Here is a 19565-nt window from a genome sequence, read left to right as displayed (position 1 = left end):
AATACACGAATAAACAAAAAATATAAACAAATTGGTTAATTAATTAGTGGTAATACTGGTAATTAATTTAATTTAGTTTTATATAGAAAAAGGAAGTTATTCCTGCAGTATTGAGAGAAATTGTAGTAATAGTGCGGTTCTTTCCCTTATATAAGCTTTGATTTAAACAAAAAATATTTTAATATTTATAGTTCCATGTTTCGATTAATTAAAAGTTTAAGACAAAAATAAATAACTCCACATTTATATTTTAAAGAATTTTAATGTTTGCTTGTAATTTATAACTGGAATTGTAAAATGTGGAATAAAATAAAAATGATTCTGCATAAGCGGTTCTCAAACCAAGGTTAAGAGCAGACAAACAAAGAATAAAATAGCATGGAAATGGGTGGATAATTACAATGACAAATTTATGATTTATTTTATACATTTTTTTTTTTTTTGGTGAGATTTTCATGATAAGCTAAACAATGTCAAGGACGCTGTTGCCAACTAAATAAAAAAAAAAATCTGGTTAACATTTTAACACTATCTCAATGCTTGGCAGTTGATCTTCGTGTCATATCTCCTTTATTACAGCTATAGTTTGTCGCCCATTTGTTTTTAAATGTATTCTTTGTCATAAAAGTCTAATGCTTCCTTCTTGTTGAAATTATTTTCTGTTACAAACGGAAGATTCTGTAGTGCCAAAAAGTGCACACAAATTATCACACACCTTTAAAAAAAAAAAAAGCATCTGTACACCGGATGCACCAAAAAGTGAGCTATTTATAGTCTTTTTCGCCATGTATGAAAATTTCCACTGAGTGATGCATTGTTATAAAGGTATTGGTCAGAGCCAATGTCTAAAGGCTGGAATGTAAATGTAAATCATCCTCTTTTCTGAAGTAACGTCTGTATTATATAAGATAAGATAAAATAAGGCCTGCTATGATTATGGCTACCTTTGAGGCTTTGAGCTTTCATTTTGGACATTACTTTTACACGAAAACAAAATATCGTTTGTCTTTCTCAAGAATGAAGCATAGCATATCCATGCCAGGCATATGCAACTAAAGGAAATGCAGACAAGAAGACCAAACTGATAGTCGTAAGGGGCCAAGACAACCAGGAGATACTTCAACAAGTCTACGAGTTGATTCAAAGATATCTGGACACCGTTGACCTTCCCTCTTTCCAGTTCTTCCACTGATTCCATGTAAAGTTGACTTATAGTCAGATCTGCAACCCAGAGTCCTTGTACAGATAAATCGAAATAAAAAAAAAACAATTAGCAGCAGGCAGCAGTTAAAGCCATTATATGTCATATTAATAAACATTCCTTTTTGTGTAATGGCTTTAAGATATAGCCTACACATATTTAAATATACCTCTAGCCAAGCGTTTCTCAAACTTTTTCCGGTGACCCCCCCCCCCCCAACCACCACCACCATTAAGAAGAATTCGTTCGCGCCTCCCTTAGCAAGCTGTGAACCTTAGGGAGCGCCGCAGTTGTTGTTGTTTTTTTTAGAAAGTAATGAAAAACCTAAAGATATAATAATACAATTTTTTTTTGTGTTATATTTTGCATAAATATTTACACTATGTTTACAATCAAAAGCTAGTTCGTTTGGTTCTGTAATAATGAAAGTAACAATAGCTGTAGCCAATCGTAATATTAATAAATAAATGTGTGTGTCTGATACAAAGGAGTTTTCTGGAATGTTTTAAGTAAGATGTTTGTTAATTAGTAGTAACTCACCCAGACGTAATTAGCCACATTATTCACCTACACTTCTACCATCTCAGAACAATAAAACAGAATTCAAAGTTGCAGTGAAGAATCTTAAATTGTTACGTCAAGGTAAAGTGCTACAAATTTTATTTACCAAATCGCGAAGTTATGATTCCAGCCAAAAGCATCCAGACGGATATATTGTCACTGACATGCAATACATCTTCAGTACAGGGCAGTGTCACGTTTCTATTTGGCAGGACTGTACAAAATATTAATTGTTGGCTATAAATTAAACACATTATTGCTATAAAATCAAAATACTTCTAAATTTCTATTGTATTCTTATATGCTTTTAATCAAATATTTTTATATTAAATAATAATAATAAAAAGATCAAAACTAATTGTTATACATTGTGTTAGAATACCCTGTTAGAATACCCTGTTAGAATACCCTGTTAGAATACCCTGTTAGAATACCACGCTAAAATGTTGGATTATAAATTGCTTCTGACCAGAGGCGTAATGAACAAAACGTGCGCCCGGGGCAAGAAACTTTACTGGCGCCCCCTCTCCCCAAATTCCCATGTACATCACATAGAAAGATAGGCTAATAAATAAAAATTATTTAATAATAATATAATAAAAATAACATTAGAATTTATTGCCTAACTAAAATATCTACAATAATTTTTTTGGCGCCTCTCTGAGGGTGGCATCCGAGGCATCGTGCCCCCCCCCCCTTTTGCCCCCCCGTGACTAGGCCTCTGCTTCTGACTACTGATTATTTAATAAGCGAAGTGAACTTCAGATTTTAAGCTTACTTTCAGAACAATTCGTCTCATTCTTTGTCGTCACTGAATGACCTGATGTCAAATCGAATTTGCTTCCTGGCATCCAAACAGAGATAACACAAAACAGTAAACAAGAGATTTGTAAACTAAGGCCGACAATCCCAGTTCTGGCCAAACCAAGCCTCGTTCTCATAAAGGGGTAAAGAAATGTCCCCAAAATGCCAAAAGATGCTGACAGCGCCATCATTATCCCAATCAGAAGTTCTGAAACCCCTTGTGTTTTGGCATAGCCTGAAGGAAAAATAAACATTCAAAGTGTATGTGTATTTGATGAAGTTAATAATTTATTTAAATAACAATCTGTATGTATAATTTTATACGTCGCCCAATCATGCGGGGCACCACGGACGCCAACTCTCTAACCCTCGAGTCGGACTTGAGTTACCCCACGTAACTTTCGCGGCGACAGAGAGCGCGGCTCAGAAAAAAAAAAAGAGGAGGGGGGAAACAAGTAATCTTCTCACTAAATAGCTGCGTATGCTACGCCGCGGGTCGGCTTGTAAAGTAATTAATAAACATCAAGAGAAATAACTTAAAATCTCAAAGCAGACTTTTAAAGTCCCTAAATTCATCAGCTATGGGGAAAGTAAGAGTGGTGGGTCATTGTACTGCCACATGCCATTTCTGTTAATCGTGGGGACCATGTGAATATAATCGGCCCTAAGCACACAACCAATGAGTGAGCTTGTCTTGAAGCTGACTGTCACCACCTCAAAGTTGGTGCCATAGAGTAGAAACCCTAATTCTGTATTGTGTATGTTAATTCCATATTGTGAATCTTATTCACAACCCATGTTGCACTAAGGTGAACACTTTTGACCTTAGGTGAACCAGAGAGTTAAAGGCAGTCAGTCCACATAGAGATCTTGTAGCAAGCACTTGTATTGAGTCACTTAAGATATAAGCAGTAGAGTTAGATGTTTAAAGTAGTTGGTTATAGAATAAGTACTAAGTTGTGATATTCGTATATTACTGTTGGATTAATACTGACCATTCATGGGTCGAATTGTATGGTGTATTCACTATGTGGTGTTATATTAAACTTATTGTGTCTGCTACACCCAGCGTCATTTCATTATTCTGTGATTTGTAACAAGAACCCAATGTCACTACCACGCCTACATTGATAACCACAGCCACATTCATAACATATAAAATAACCCAGTGACACTGACGATATGGAATGTTGAGACGGAGCTTTGCAAATTGTGCTATCACAGAGTCTCAAGCAAAGGGGCCTCGCTATTTTTTCTTCTTAACGAACACGAAAACATACAGGAAATAAAATGATATAAAAAGCCCATAAAATGGTTACCGTTGTAATTAACCTTGTGATTCAACATTTTCAGGTCCCTTCTTGAACGATACTACAGATTGGGGTCATTTTTAGGCAATGTTTTTTCAACTGGAATACTATATTTATTGATCAAAAAAATTCTTTGTTTACTCTATATACAGTAGTGTTGCTTTGTCGCTTTACTTTTTTTTGTGTATCCCTGACATTATTTACTATTGCTAAATAGGGATTGGTATAATGTAGCTCTAGATAGCAACCTTGAATATTTATATATATAATTCTTTTCATGGCTAAAAAGTTTGGACATAAAGTAATTTAAAGATTACTCTTTTATTTCTGCAAGTCGGACAGACTAGAGTTACTCGACGTAATTTTAGAGGCGAAAAAAGAAGCGGGGGGGGGGGGGGGAAGGACAAGTAGTATTCAGCCGTCACTAGTAGCAGGGCCGGACAGAACCATTGTGGGGCCCAATGCGAAACGGATTCGCGGGCCCGGTTTGGGTAGGGATACGGATAATAAGTGAAAATTAAGAGTTTTTATTAGAAAATATATTCGTCTTTGCATTTTATTCATTCTTTACTACGCACAGAATTACTACAAGAGAATTAGCGCGGGTCCTATGAAAGTGCGGGGCCCACTGCGGTCGCATAGGTTGAAGTGGCCTAAGGCCGGCCCTGCAAAATAGCGGCATATGCTACTCCGCCGGTTGACTAGTAGATTGAAATTCTTATTTTTAAACAAAATATAAACAACTAGTCGACGCAGCTATTTTGCAGGGTCGGCCTTAGGTGACCTCAGTGGGCTCCGCACTTATGCCACCGCACTTTCATAGGACCCGCGCTAATTCTAAGTGTATAAATTATTAAATTAAACCATTGTTTAACTTATAACAAATTTCCCGCGGCCTCCAGTCGATTTACCAGGAACTCCTGGAAATCTCCAGAAATTGCAAAATATACGAAAAAGTCTTGGAAATATCCGGAAATTATTAAAATCTTTAGAAAACTCATACTAATCTCCTGAAATATATAGACAAATATTGTCATTTTGGGGTGTCATTCAATATGGAAAATGTCAATCCTACGAGCGATTAAAAAAAAAACGGCATTATCCCGTAATTTTGGAATCTGGTTTAAGAAGCTTCTCTCGCCTCAAACTAATGAAGAATTACTTTAGTTTGTCTCGTAGATAGATAGAAACATTTGGTAATTCTTACTATTGAGCGTGATCTATGTAGGAAATAGAATTTTTATGATATACTGTATGACTTCGCTACACGCAAGGCTCGTAAAGTAGTTCTGTACGTAGTAAAGAATGAATAAAATGCAAAGACGAATTTATTTTCTAATACAAACTCTTAAATTTCACTTATTATCCGTGGAGTAACTCTAGTTCGTCCGACTTGCAGAAATAAGAGAGTGATCTTTCCTTTACTTCTTCTTCTCGTTCAAACTCTTGAGCGAAGAAGAGAATTATATATATGGAAGCTTACATAAAGGGGATAACTGCGCAATAGCTGTCTTTTCTCTCAATACTTTAAAATTATCTCCTCTTTCAAACACTGCCTAGGTTACTTTTATTTTATTTATTCGTATGTTGTCATCGACAATGAATAATTGTGCAAAGCTTCAACTTTATCCAAGAATGGGAAGTGGGAGAAATAACGTATACAAGATTTTTACCAGACAGACAGACAGAGTGAGTTAACTTTGTGTAAACAATAATTAGCTCACAAGATGTTAAAGAATGTAAAACCTATAACTCAACTCACTAAAATCAGTCTCGAAAATATTCACACTTGAGTTTGTCTCCCCTTTAAGGGACTCAGGGACATTCTACAAATTCCGAATCTCAAAATCCCAGTTTAAAACAAAATTCACTCATAACTCAAATTCCCTAGTTACGAGGCCAAAAGCTTTATCAATCGGCCACCACGCCCCATAATAGGGGAACACCCTACGATTGATAATTATTTATTACATTTTGAGTGATCAAAAATAGCTCTTCAAACCAATCACTAACAAGAGCCTTTGGTTAATCATCGCAATTAAAATCTAGATACACTAATTAGTAGGTAACTTTAGGGCAGATTTTTTAAAAGGTGAACTCAAAATCAGTAACACCAAGTAACTAGGGCCTACTCCGTACTACAACCTACCTACAGTAACACCATCAAAACCTAAGACAGTCATGTATAAAAGTGCCAAGGCTAGTCCAGCGTTGCGTACGTTGTATTTGGCATATACTGGCCATCCAACATACAGTCTCTTTAGACCAGTCAATACTCCGGTCAGCTGGCACTTGATCTTGGTTTGTCTTTCATGGCTTACAGACGATGTTTTGTTACCGTCTTCCTCAGTTTCCTTTGAAATGAACACAAATGTAGGTCATTGATTTGCACTGATCTACATTGAATGAGTTTAATGATGTCTCTATTTATGGAATAGCGTGTAGCTTTTAGAAGTATAATTTGAATGAAGTACTTGCAGTCTTAATTGAGAGTAACTAAGACTAATTTGAAATAAAATTAAGGCTAATTTGAGACTATGTTGAGGCTAATTTGAGACTTAATTAAGTCTAATATGAAAACTGAGCTCATTGACACAATAATGGCTGAGATGCTCAAACTAAATGAAATTAATAATAATAATAATAATAATAATAATAATAATCTTTATTATCCGTAAGGAAATTTGTCTTACAATTTGTGCATTACACCAAACAAAAAACATAACTATAAGAAACCAAAGTGTACATTCACATCAGACTCACTCATAATTTACATGTGACAAAGTTTATACCAGATTGTTCTTATTTAATGATTTGATTGCCAGGGGAACAAAAGAGTGTTTGTGTCTGTTTGTCTTTGCTATCGGTGTCTTGTATCTCTTTTGTGATGGTAAAATCACAAAATCCTGACACAAAGGGTGATTCTTTATTTCGAGGATCTTGTTAGCTTTTTTATAGATGTTTGTCTCAAACAACTGCCCAAATGGGGTTTGTTTTTGCCCATGATTTTGCCAGCAGCATTTAGGATTCTATTAAGTTTATTTTTATTTTTAATGCTCAGATTGCCATACCAGGCAGTGATATTGAAACTTAAAATATTGCAGATGTGAGCGTGATAAAACATAACCAAGGCCTTTTCGCTAACATTAAACGAGGACAGTTTTCTTAGTAGTCGTAATCTTTGCTGCCCTTTTTTGCTGATATAATCAGTATTTGCTGTAAAATTTAGTTTATTGTCTAGACATTCTACAATACTTTAAAAAAATATAACCTGAGCAAGTTTCATACATTGAGATTAAGCTTGAAAGACTATGAACTAAAATATTTCCATAATTTAAGTGACCCTACATTGCCATTGATTTGGTTAAGAGCCACACATTCTTCAATTGTTTTGTCTGTAGATAGAAAAAAAATTACACTTAGAATATTTGTTTACATTGTTTTGAATAGTTTGCATACCATTTTAATACTGTAAACATGTTGACAGATATGTTCAGTTCTATAGTTATAAACAAGATTAATAGCAAGTAAAGGAAAAGTAGTAAAGTAAAGTTCCCCTTTCAGACCTTGCGATCTATGGGAAAGAGGATGTTAAGGTCATCTGTTTCTATGGCCAACGGTTAACTAACAGGTTGTCTAGTGGCCAGCACAACGACCAACCGCTAATGCTTTCCCCAACTAAAGTACAGGTACCTATTAGAGTTGGATGGACTCAGGGACGCCCTAAAAATCCAGAATTTCAAACCCAGGACTTCAGGTTCGGAAGCCGAGCGCTTAATCACTCAGCCACCGCGCCTCCTATAGCAAGTAAATACAGAAAAATAATACAGCTAGGAGCACCACTGGTGGCTTCCTTCGTTCCTTCGTTGTGCTATTCCCAGTTCTTGTAAATGTTTGGTTGGCATCATCCTACTCTCCCGTAGTCTTTTTCAAACAGCACCAATAAATGTCAAGCATTCAGTAGAACAGGTAAAGGGGGTGTCGCATAATTGTTGAGTTTGAATCTCAGTCTTTACAGGGATTCGATCTTGAGAACAAGCGTTTTACTAATAATCGATCATCGCACCATCTTCCCCATGTTAATGTAGGCCTTCAAAGATTTTATTCAAAGTCTTTTTTTGTGCAATTAAAATAAGCCCAGCGAATCGTGAAAGGAAAGGTCCACAACCACAGATACATTTAAACCCTCAACTCGTATAGCAATGGTTAGTGGGACTGTAGAGACATATTCTAGAGTAATCTAGAGAGATATTGCCGTCAACATACAAAGCAGATAAATGTGGCATTAGCTTTGATGGCAGAGGAACCATAACTACTAATCTTCTATTCATAGACGATTAGTGGTTAAAAAGAATAGCTTCCTGATCTTTTCGTAAGAGCTTCGGAATGTCGTCACAAGGGACCTAAGTTAGAGCCACGCCTTAAGTTATCCTCTGCATGAGGTTGGATCGAGACCAATCATTATAGACTATTTGAAGGCCTGGACATTGTTAGACCTGTGACGTGGCAACGAGCTATTCGTCTAAAATACCCACAAGTTGCGACATCGCAGGTCAGTGTTCAGGCCTTCTATAACGATTGGTCTCGGTTGGACTCATCATCCTCATCTCTCCCTTGACTTGGGAGGTTATGGTTAGGGTAGCTGTTACGTTCCTTTCTAAGATGAGACTCTTTGAACAGTACATTAACACTAAAACAACAACGTCTTCGTTTATAACTCATTTAATGTCCATGAACACTAGAACACTATTTCGTTTCTATCTCTCCATTTTTGGTTCTCCTCTCCTTTCAACACGCATTCGCACCGTTTCACATTTACACTAAGATGCGCACGTAACATTAGCCAAGTCCCTCCGCTCTTTCCGGAGTAGTTTTGTCTTAAGCAGATTATCAAGAGAGAGGGTCGACTACATATTCTATAATGTATGCATGTACAAATACTGGAGTAGGAAAGACTCCTTTACAGACCTTGTGAACGGCTGACTTGTTTTAGTTTCTTCAGCGCTGGTACAGTGTTGTACAGTTTCCACAGAAGGTAATACGCCACAAAAACAGAAACAAAGGTCCACGCCCCAATAAAAACTGCTCCGAACTCAACGCCAGAGTACCCCATGATAAAGCCTGTGGCCAGGGGCGCCAAAATTTGAGTGGACAGGTCAATGCGTCTCAAAGTGGCAGTCATCGCTGAGGAAAATAGGTCTCGATGTTAGTGAAGTAAATAAAATATTTAACTTTATATTCCGAAATATTCGATTCAAATCTTTGTTTTATTAGCATCTTATAGTTGTATTTACATTAATTGTTTTTTAATTTCTTTTTATGTTTTACAAATTTCGAATGTTCCTTCAGAATTGAAGAGTATTATACTCTGGCCCCAACCTCCCACCGGACAGCGGGGAATGACGTCGGAGACAGTCCAGAACGCATGCCAGACAACCAGGCTTGTATTGTTTTTCTGTGCAAGTAAATGTCCATTTTTTTAGGGTCTATTAATCAGTAGGCACAAAACTTCTACTTTTATGTTTATTTGTAAGCTAAGTTTCTGAAATTCTGTCAGAACTGACTTTTTATACGACTTAGTCCAAGCCTACTGCAGGACGGCAGTGGATGGCAGCCGGCGAGGTTTACACTCAGGGCTGTCCGATGCGTTACCTTACAGCCACGCGTCCATCCATTAAACTCGACGCTCGTAAATCACTGGTCTATGTGTATGAGCTCTAGTCTTTCTCATTTAGTCTGTTTCTAACTAACAGATTTTGTTCATTTATAAAATAATGTTATAAGCAAACAAACATGTTCATTTTCATTTCAATTTCATTTTTTTTTACATTGAATGGCACTATATTAGTTGGGTGGGAGCCTGGGAGGTCATTTCTAGAGTGCGCTTTTAAAGTAGTTAATTTTGTCTTATCTTATTAAAAAAAAAAAAAGTTTCTTTAATTAAAAATTGGGCCCTACGTCTAATGCCTAACTATGGTCGTGCATGTTAATTGGAAACTTTAACTCTGCTTAGCCGTTGGTTTTCCTGTCTGATTCGGGCTAGGTTCCACGCTTTATAATTGTACTACAAATTTGTTCTAGCATATATATGGAATTAGGAATGTGCCTTTATCTTTGTTTGTTTCTGAGTATTTTATTAGGTTGTGTTTTTGTATTTGTGAGCTATGATACCGTGTTTTATGTATTATTGTTACTTTACGTTTGAGTCTTCTTTCCTGAAGAGCCTCTGAGCTGACTTATTTTACTAATGGTGTTACTCTGGTCAGATATGAATATTCCTTTGTCATGAGTCTTGCTGCTCTATTTTGGGTCTGTTCTAGTTTCTTTATGTTTTCATGAGTTGATGTGCCAAAAGCAGAGGATAAATATTCCAATATTGGTCTATAATAGGATCGTTTCGTGTGCATTTCGGAATGTCTTCTCAATGGTCTTAGGTTTGAATCTTCTCATCAGTCATCCCCTGCACGAGGCTTCGATTAGGTCAAATAATTCTTCTTCCCTAGTGCTATTAGCACATGAGATGGGTTGTCTGAATCAGCCAGAAAACCAACGACTTGCCAGAAAATAAGTCATTGATTAACATGCATTACTAGATTGACCTAGGGACACGCGTAGGACATAATCATCTTCTTCTAAGTGAGTCTGTATATTACAAGATAAGAAGCCGTAGATCTAATTAGCTTTATTTCTAAATGAACATCAACAACTTGCAAGTCATTATCGTATAGAAGAAATATAGCCTTGAAGTTAAGTAGATCTACATGCCTATATATTTTCGCTTCATATTATTAAACGGTTGAATCAGACAGCAACTGAGTACAATCTCTTTATTGAGCTTCCGGGGCTTAGTTTTTTGTCGTATAAATTTGATGTTTTCCTTCGAAAAGCTGGAGATGGGAAATAATTCCAAAATATGTCAGGAGGGGGTGGGGGGAGGGCATTTAATTTTTTTTTTAACTTCACCATCGCAAAAGATGGCTGTCTGGTCGTTGCTGCGCTTTGGGGGGGGGGGGGGGTCGTCAAAATGATCTTTAGTTCGAACCTTTAACGTATTTATAAGGAAACGCCCTTTAAAAAACCCGTCAGTTCTTATTAGCAGATAGCAGTAGGCCTACTGTTTTTTCAATTAAAATACAGCCGTCAATTCTTATAATCAGTAGGCCTATTTTTTTTTCAATTAAAATACAGCCGTCAATTCTTATAATCAGTAGGCCTATTTTTTTTTCAATTAAAATACAGCCGTCAATTCTTATAATCAGTAGGCCTTTTTTTTTTTTTTCAATTAAAATACAGCCGTCAGTTCTTATTAACAGTTGTGTATTTTTTAAATTAAAATACTTCTACTCACTTGCTAGTCTGTCGTGGTCTTCTCCACACATTTCCACGACCCAGTCTTTCTCAACGGCTATCTTACGAGCCATGCTGGCCAGCTGCGAGATGACGCAAAGCAGTATAATAAGAACGTAAGCGGCGTACCTTATCCACTGGCCCGCGGACAGAATTTGGTCTGTGTAGGCCAAGAAGATATAAATCAGAATCGCACACAGTATAATGAAAATATTCTGTAGAAGCAGCGACACCTGGGCAGCTGCAAGCAGAAACATGTAAATTTTTTAAATTATAATCTAGGCACCCAACAATGGCTGTTAGCTATAGTTCTAATAACGTATTATAACATTGATGACCTCTACCAAAAAACACGTGAACAAAAACATTAAAGTGGTTAGCTTATTGAGTTTATCTAGTAATGTAAAGAAAGAAATATGCAATATAAAATAAACAATAAACTTAAGTTTCGATAAATCACATCGGAATAGCTAGAAGCGTTGCTAGGGTAGGTGTTTTGTAAAATGTTTTTACATGTTTCGGATATTCCTACAGAGTTGAAGATAGTTTACTTCCTAGTTCAAACCTCCCGCAGGACGACGGGGGGATGGGAGCGGGCAGGGTTTGAACCCGGGACCATCGATAAATCCATACGACAGTCCTGCGCGCAAAACGCACGACCAGGTGTCACCAGTTGCTTTAAGCTCATTGGTTTTCTTTTTGTTGAACCCTAATAAAAATAGGAGATAATGTCAGTGGCTTAGTCTGGAAGTATTTCGTCTATTAGGCCTATATTAACTGTATTCCAGAATATCTTCCTCAAGATTAAATCCCCCAGAGACAAACTTGTGTCACGTGTTTTGGCTTCTAGAGTCTGCATTCCCAGAACAATAGAAAAGAGCTTCAGTAGCTATCACCACATAGGTCAGTGTTCAACATTGTACCCGTGAGCCCCACATCACGCTGACACAAGAAAAAAAAAGTTCGTGTTTCCTTTATCGGAGATTTTCATACATGGCGGGAAAATGATGACACCTAGCTTTTTTGGTGTATCCGGCGTATAAAATAAAGAAAGTGTTTGATAGGCTATAGGCCATATTTTTAATAATGTAAATAATATGCGTGTACTTTTTAGCACTGCAAAATCAAAACTTCTAAGCTCTTCTGTGTGTGTGGAGCTCGGTGGATGAGTGATTAAGCTTCCGAACCTGGGGTCATGGGCTCGAATCTCAGTGAAGACTATTTTTTTTTTTAATTTTAGGATTTTTAGGGTGTCTATGCTTTTACCCAACTCTATTGGGTATCTGACTTTAGTTGGAGAAAGTAAAGGTGGTTGGTCCTTGTGCTGGCTATGCAACACCCTGATCGTTAACCGTTGCCAGAGAAACAGATGATCTTAACATCTTCTACCCTATAGATCACAAGGTCTGAAGGGGAAACTTTACTTTCTTCCGTTTGTAATTCAAAATAATTTTAATACGAATGAAGCAGTAGACTTGCAGTAGGACTTGCAGTAGACTTGCAGTAGACTTGCAGTAGACTTGCAGTAGACTTGAAGTAGACTTGCAGTAGACTTGAAGTAGACTTGAAGTAGACTTGCAGTAGACTTGAAGTAGACTTGCAGTAGACTTGCAGTAGACTTGCAGTAGACTTGAAGTAGACTTGCAGTAGGACTTGCAGTAGGACTTGCAGTAGGACTTGCAGAAGACTTGAAGTAGACTTGCAGTAGACTTGCAGTAGACTTGAAGTAGACTTGAAGTAGACTTGCAGTAGACTTGCAGTAGACTTGAAGTAGACTTGCAGTAGGACTTGCAGTAGGACTTGCAGTAGGACTTGAAGTAGACTTGAAGTAGACTTGCAGTAGACTTGCAGTAGACTTGCAGTAGGACTTGCAGTAGACTTGAAGTAGACTTGAAGTAGACTTGAAGTAGGACTTGCAGTAGGACTTGCAGTAGACTTGCAGTAGGACTTGCAGTAGGACTTGCAGTAGGACTTGCAGTAGACTTGCAGTAGGACTTGCAGTAGACTTGAAGTAGACTTGAAGTAGACTTGAAGTAGACGTGAGCACTATGAGTTGAATTTTATTTATTTATCTATTAACTAGCGGCAATAAATACGAATCGATACGTAGATGAACTTTCACGCACTGCAATAGTGTTAAAATTAGAGCTCAATTCTTGTTTATTTACTTGACAACAGTGAAATTCAATTTAGCGTCCTTGTCATTGTTAGTTGAACTAGAAAAATCTCTACTAGTCACCAAGGAGGACTTGGGCAACGAAGGGGAACAACAACAACAACAACAACAAAACATCTGTATCTACTTAATTGTCTCTTCATAATGGGTGTTATCCAGAGGGAGGTCCGCAGCCCCATCCCTTAAGCGAGGCTACTGAAACTAGACCCACAAAAATGATTTTCAAAACCTTTAAATCTGTGAATTTTATCGATGACATCTCCAACCAAAGCCCCAAAGAGCAAAACACTAAGGCTCATGCATAATCCGTAGGCTGCAGTCAAGTGAAGAGACTCGAAGCTCAAATTGATTAGAAAAAGTCCAACACCGAACCCCCACATGCGATCTCCCTGAAGGGAAGAAAAAGAAACATAATATGTCCATAGGGCATACATAATAATTAGCATTGACTACGTACACGTAGGACGTAATTATCTTCTCTTTTAAAGTAACGTCTGCACTTTATAAGGTTAGATAAGATACTGTAAGTATACAATATCATTACTGACACTATTTTAAAAATTTTTTAGTCAAAATCACTTACCCAGGCAAATAAAAAGTGACTTAGATAAACGAAACAATTATTATTGATAACGTTGCGTTTTCCACAGCAGGCTTAAAACAGAAAAAAAAAAAAAAAATATTTAAAAATACGTTTTAAAAAAATCTTATATAAGGGGAATAAATCCACTTTCCTATATGTATATCTCCTAATACTATAACAATTATTTCCCTTTTTTAATATCAAACAAAATTAATTAATTAATTACTATTCCATTAACTAATGGGTTATTGGTTCATGTCTGCTTCGACAATAAATAATTGTGCAAAGTTTCAACCTGATTCGAGAATGAGAAAAGGGAGAAATTTCAGACAGAGTGAGCTGATATGAGCTTTGTAAAAAATGAAAGATGAAATGAAATGGAAAGAAATTGTACTTGACTGGGGTGATGGTGTAAGTTGAATCAGTCCCCTTTATAGGTCGCTGCTTAAAAGTAAGTTTAAAACAATCAATAGATAACTATGCAATCTTCTATTTCCATATGCACCTCACTAGCAGATTGGTTAGAATGTCAGCCTGAGACATGAGTTCAAATTCAGCTCATTCCCCTTCTCTCTCCTCCCCCCCCCCCCCCCCATTTTTATAAATATTTAAATAAACGATTACGATAAAATTCACCCAAATATCCCTTTCTTCCCCTCCCCCCTTTTTTTCCCATTTTTCAAATGGTCCAGATGGATATACAAATCATGGCGTATTCATAAAGCTAAAAGCATTTTTTTTTCCGTTCTAAGTATGTTGCAAATAAAGATGCATTTAAAAAAAAAAGAAAATTTATATTGAGTGTAATTGTATCAATTAATTTGTATCAGTTGTGTGATTAAATCTGTAATAGATCTACACTAACAATAATGCTGTGCGATTGGAAATATGTTTACCAATTGTTTTTGTTTAGCGCAATTTCATGCTTTTAGCTTTCTCAATGCGCTATGATCCTATCACTAGTCTGGACCAGTTGGGAAAAAGGTTTGGGGGAGGGGGGGGAGAAATGTAATCTGTGTGAATATTACCGTGACCGTTTTATATATGCATAAAAAAATGTTCATTCAGGGCTCAAGCCTCCTCAAGAAGATTAATACATGTTTTACATGTTTCGGATGTTCCTACCACTTGGGTCAAATACAGTTTCTTTCCCTTGTTTGTTGCTGTTGTTGTCTTTATTTGATTCTTGTTTTTGTCAGGTACAAGAAATAATTGTGCAAAGTTTCAGCTTGATCCAAAATTGGATGTAGGAGAAATCTTGTGCACAAACTTTTTACTAGACAGACAGACAGTTGGTATAAGCTTTGTTAAAACATAAATAATCTTGTGGTATCTCACTATCTGTGAGGTAGCACACTTCGTCCTGGGATTTAGATTTAGATATATGTCACGTAAAGGGCATTAATTCATGTCAGACTAAGGTAAACCATATACTATTTTTGTTTTAAGAGGACCTCATACAAGATGGAATGGAGAGTAGGCCTATTATAGCTGCTTAATTTGTCGTAAATTAAAGTGTCTGGTAAAAAAAAAAGGGGGGGGGGGGTATTGTTTAGTAAATTTTTGTTTTACATGTTTCGGATGTTCCTTCAGAGTTCAAGATAATCTACTTGCTAGTCCAATTATACACACAGATACTAAAATTAGCTTATTTTCATGGTTGTCGCTGCTAATGTTTCGACAAACAGTAATAAAATAAAAAAACATAATGGTGACTTTTTTGCTTTAATTTCAAGACAAAAATTATCATCACACCCATCGCTTTTGTATTCTATCTGGTGTAGAAGTAAAATGGAATGGTAGGCCCTGCTAATATAATTATAATTAAACGCGCTTCCTTACAAAACACAGTGATTGAATTAACAAAAAACAAAATAGGACCAGATGGACCTGAGAATGTGCATGCTAAGAGCCTGAGCCGCTTTCTATACGAATGAACTAATAAATAAGATTAAAATGAATTCATCAGACTTACAACCAGTGGCGTAGATATGGTTTTGGGGGCCCGGGGGGTTGACCTGTTTAGGAGCCTCTGAATTTTGACATTCGACATCATGACATGAGATCATGGCCTAATATTTAATCTAAAAACAAATTTCTGACACTCATTTGGGGGCCCCCCTCAAGTGGGGGGGGGGGGCAGTGGGGATTTTCAAAATTGGACATCTCCCCCCCCCCCCAGCTCTGCTACTGATTACACCAGTCTACTTCTTATTTGCTCCACCATGAAATTTTCTTTGTAAAAGCTACAAAGCTAGAAGTCCTGTTTTCACGTTTTTTTATTGACGAAACAATATTTCATTAGCAAAGCTCTGCGTTTGTTGTGACACATAAGCTAGGCTTACTCGAGTCATGCTCGAGTGTAGTAGCTTAGCTGACCTATATATATTTAGACCTGAAGTGGACCTGATTTCAACATTTGTATTGAATCATCTCAAGAGATATATTCTACTTCTTATTGATCTTATTTTTAGATACATTAATGCGTAACTTAACAGTGAATTTTTTTTTAAAATACGTTGTTATATAATCTACTTACAACAAGTGATATCCAAGGCCATTTTAGGACGTCCACACCAGGCCGGCAACAAGTAGTGAACACGTACCTGGCTAACTGTCAGTATCCACAGTCGAGAACTTTTTTTTTTTTAAATAACGAGAACTTAATGAAGGAAATGTTATCTTGTTAAGATAGACACAGGGTACAAGTGCTTATATGGAGTATATCTGTTAGTTTGTTTTTCTACATTCACAGGGTACAAGTGCTTATATGGAGTATATCTGTTTGTTTTTCTACATTCTACTTTGATGATGCTTTTATATAGGCCTAAGATCCTTTATTTTACTCACTAAAAAATACGAAAGTTGGTTATTTAGGCCTATATAACGTACCCACTTTTTTTTTAATTATTTTTTTTTTTCATTCTGTATTTCCAAAGTATTATGCAATAAAACACAAGACACCGAAAATGTTACAATCCTCCGAGACAGCAAGGCAAGCGTTATTCATTAATTGTTCATTATTTCTTGTCAATTAGATTGCCTGCTTGCAGACAATTAATAACAATTTAATGTTATACGAAATTTCGAGAAATCCACTCAGAGCAACATTTATGTATGAGCGAAATTTTACATATGTTAAAATCTGACATTGTTAAAAACCGGTTGGTATAAAAAAAAAAAAAAGTAACTCTTTCATTTTAATTCTATCTAACGTAGACAATGTATTTTTTGGTTGTAAGAAGCATGAATAAATATGAACATCCGATTGGAGCTAATTCATTCCAATATGTAAATGAGAGACATATTCTATTACCCGCAGGTGCCAGGTGCAATGTGGCGATTCTTTCTGGGCGTGAAATCGGATTGGGAAGCCCTAGTATTATACTTTAAGAAATATTTAGTCGACGGGAGATCTATGTAAGGTAAAATTAAGTGGACACCGTACAAATATAATGAACCCCTTATAACCTTATAACTTTTTTTTTAGCTAGTCCAACTTGGTGAGTACCAAGTCGTTCCTATTTACCCATGTTCTTTTGAATAAAAAGTCATTAACTCTCTCTCTCCTAACAGACGATACCAACGTTGATTCCATCAGAACGTGTTAAATAATAACGGAGAGAAAGAGTTAAAATCAATGCAATGTCGACGTAAAAATAATGGTTTGTTTGTAAAAATGTTTCACATGTTTCGAATGTTCCTTTTAGAGTTGAATTAAATTTACTTCCTAGTCCGAACCTCCCGCAGGACGACGGGGATGGCAGCGGCAGGGTATGAACCCGGGAGCATCGAAACGACCAGACGATAGTCCAGCTCGCACACCACACGACCAGGCGTCCATCTTGGTTTCGTCTTCACGCTTGTCATGGAAGAAAAGTTCATTGGCTTGTTTTTCACAGAGAAACTTCGAGACATTTCAAAGATCTCGTTTTGCTCTATCCGAACGACAGTCCAGCGCGCATACCGCACAATCAAGCAGCCATACTGTTTGATATCAAAAAGTAAAGTTTAACTATAAAAAGTCTTTTTTTTTGTTTGTTTGTTTTCAATAAAAAAAAAAAAAAGGGAATGTATATAGCCTAAATATAAAACAAGCGAAATACAAAAAAAATCCTTCTTTTTTTTTTTTTAAATTTTATCTAAGGGGAAGAACTCCGCACTTCAAACTATATATCTCCATAATGTCGAAGTTATTTCCTTTATTCAATATCATACAAAATAATTCATTACCAATAATTAATTGACTAATTTTAATTGGTTCATGTTTTGTTAGGTACAATAAATAACTGTTTAAAGTTTTAACTTGATCCAAGAATGGGTATGGGAGAAATAACGTCTTCAATTATCTAAGAAGACCAAACCAAGGGCGTAGCCGGGGTTGCACCCCTCCCCCTCCCCAATGAAATCCTGCGGTGGGGATGGGGGATCGGAATTTAGTGACTGATGTTTTGCTTTGATTTTGTTTATTTTAGGAGAGATTTTAATACTTAACCATCACTTGCCCCAGCGCAGCCAAGGGGGGTTTTGAGTTTTAACCCCCCTACCAGGGGGTTTCGCAGTTATATCCCAATCTTCTATAAAACAAAAGAAACAAAAAATAATGTAAACGACGATTCCCAAATTCCAAGAGCATAGCTAAAAGGGGGGGGGGGTGATTTTAAACCCCCTCCGAAATTTATGATAAAACCCTCTCTTCAATATAAGACTATCCATACATCAGTGTTCAGATTCTATGAGCGTAGCCAAAGGGCGTTTTGAGTTTAAACCACCCTTCAGCGGATTTTGAAGCTAAAAAATACCTCTTCAATTTAAAAAAAAAGCAAATTACACACTCATAATTCTATGAGCGTAGCCAAAGGGGCTTTGAAGCTAAAAAATACCTTTGAGTTTAACCCCCCTCCTTCTCCAGGTTTTTTTTTAAAGTTTAAAACCCATCCAGATGGTTTTGAGTTTAAAAACCCATTACAGAGAGTTTTGAGGATGAAAACCTCTCTCTTCAATATTATTCTAAAGCAAACTAAATTCACCTAATTCTATGAGCGTAGCTAAGGGGGTTTTGAATTTGTTTCACATTTCCAGTTGCGACAAGATCCATCTTCTTCTTCTTCTTATATATTACAGCCCTTACTTCATGTGTCAATCTAGTCATGCATGTTAATCAATGACTTAAACTCTGCCAAGTCGTTGGTTTTCCTAGCTGATTCAGACAACCCATTCCATTCTCATCTAGAATCAAAAACGAGATTTTCTTGTGAAAGGCTCAAATTTTCTTTTGCATTACAAAACATGTCTATTTCTAGCCAAAGACGTAACCCTAATATAAGTAAAGAGTTTGTCGGAATGGGCACCCGTCTTATCTTATCTTATCTTATCTTATATAATACAGACGTTACTTCAAAAAAGAAGATGATTACGTCCTACGCTTCATGCATTTAGTCATGCATATTAGCCAATGACTTAAATTCAGCCAAGTCACTGGTTTTCCTGGCTAGCTCAGGCAACCCGTTCCATGCTCTAATAGCACTAGGGAAGAAGGAGTGTTTGTACAAATTTGTCCTAGCATATGGGACGAGGAATGTG

At 36.5% G+C, this 19565-nt stretch overlaps 1 protein-coding gene across 1 annotated transcript; it reads right to left on the bottom strand.

The window, feature by feature from the left end:
* Nucleotides 1-263: 263 nt before the first annotated feature.
* Nucleotides 264-17089, bottom strand: LOC106052960 (solute carrier family 40 protein member 1-like). The gene is made up of 10 exons (XM_056007299.1): nucleotides 16522-17089; nucleotides 13983-14053; nucleotides 13629-13788; nucleotides 11225-11464; nucleotides 8845-9060; nucleotides 7225-7271; nucleotides 6026-6230; nucleotides 2541-2801; nucleotides 1869-1976; nucleotides 264-1236 (listed from the first exon to the last, which is right to left on the bottom strand). The coding sequence occupies exons 1-10, from the start codon at nucleotides 16541-16543 to the stop codon at nucleotides 941-943; spliced, it is 1626 nt and encodes a 541-aa protein (XP_055863274.1). The 5' UTR covers nucleotides 16544-17089; the 3' UTR covers nucleotides 264-940.
* Nucleotides 17090-19565: the final 2476 nt, after the last annotated feature.

This window comes from Biomphalaria glabrata, chromosome 12 (genome assembly GCF_947242115.1).
Source record: "Biomphalaria glabrata chromosome 12, xgBioGlab47.1, whole genome shotgun sequence".
In the NCBI taxonomy this organism is placed as follows: Eukaryota; Metazoa; Mollusca; class Gastropoda; family Planorbidae; genus Biomphalaria; species Biomphalaria glabrata.
Note: the sequence above shows the minus strand (reverse complement) of the source record. Positions and strands in the feature narration are given on the sequence as shown.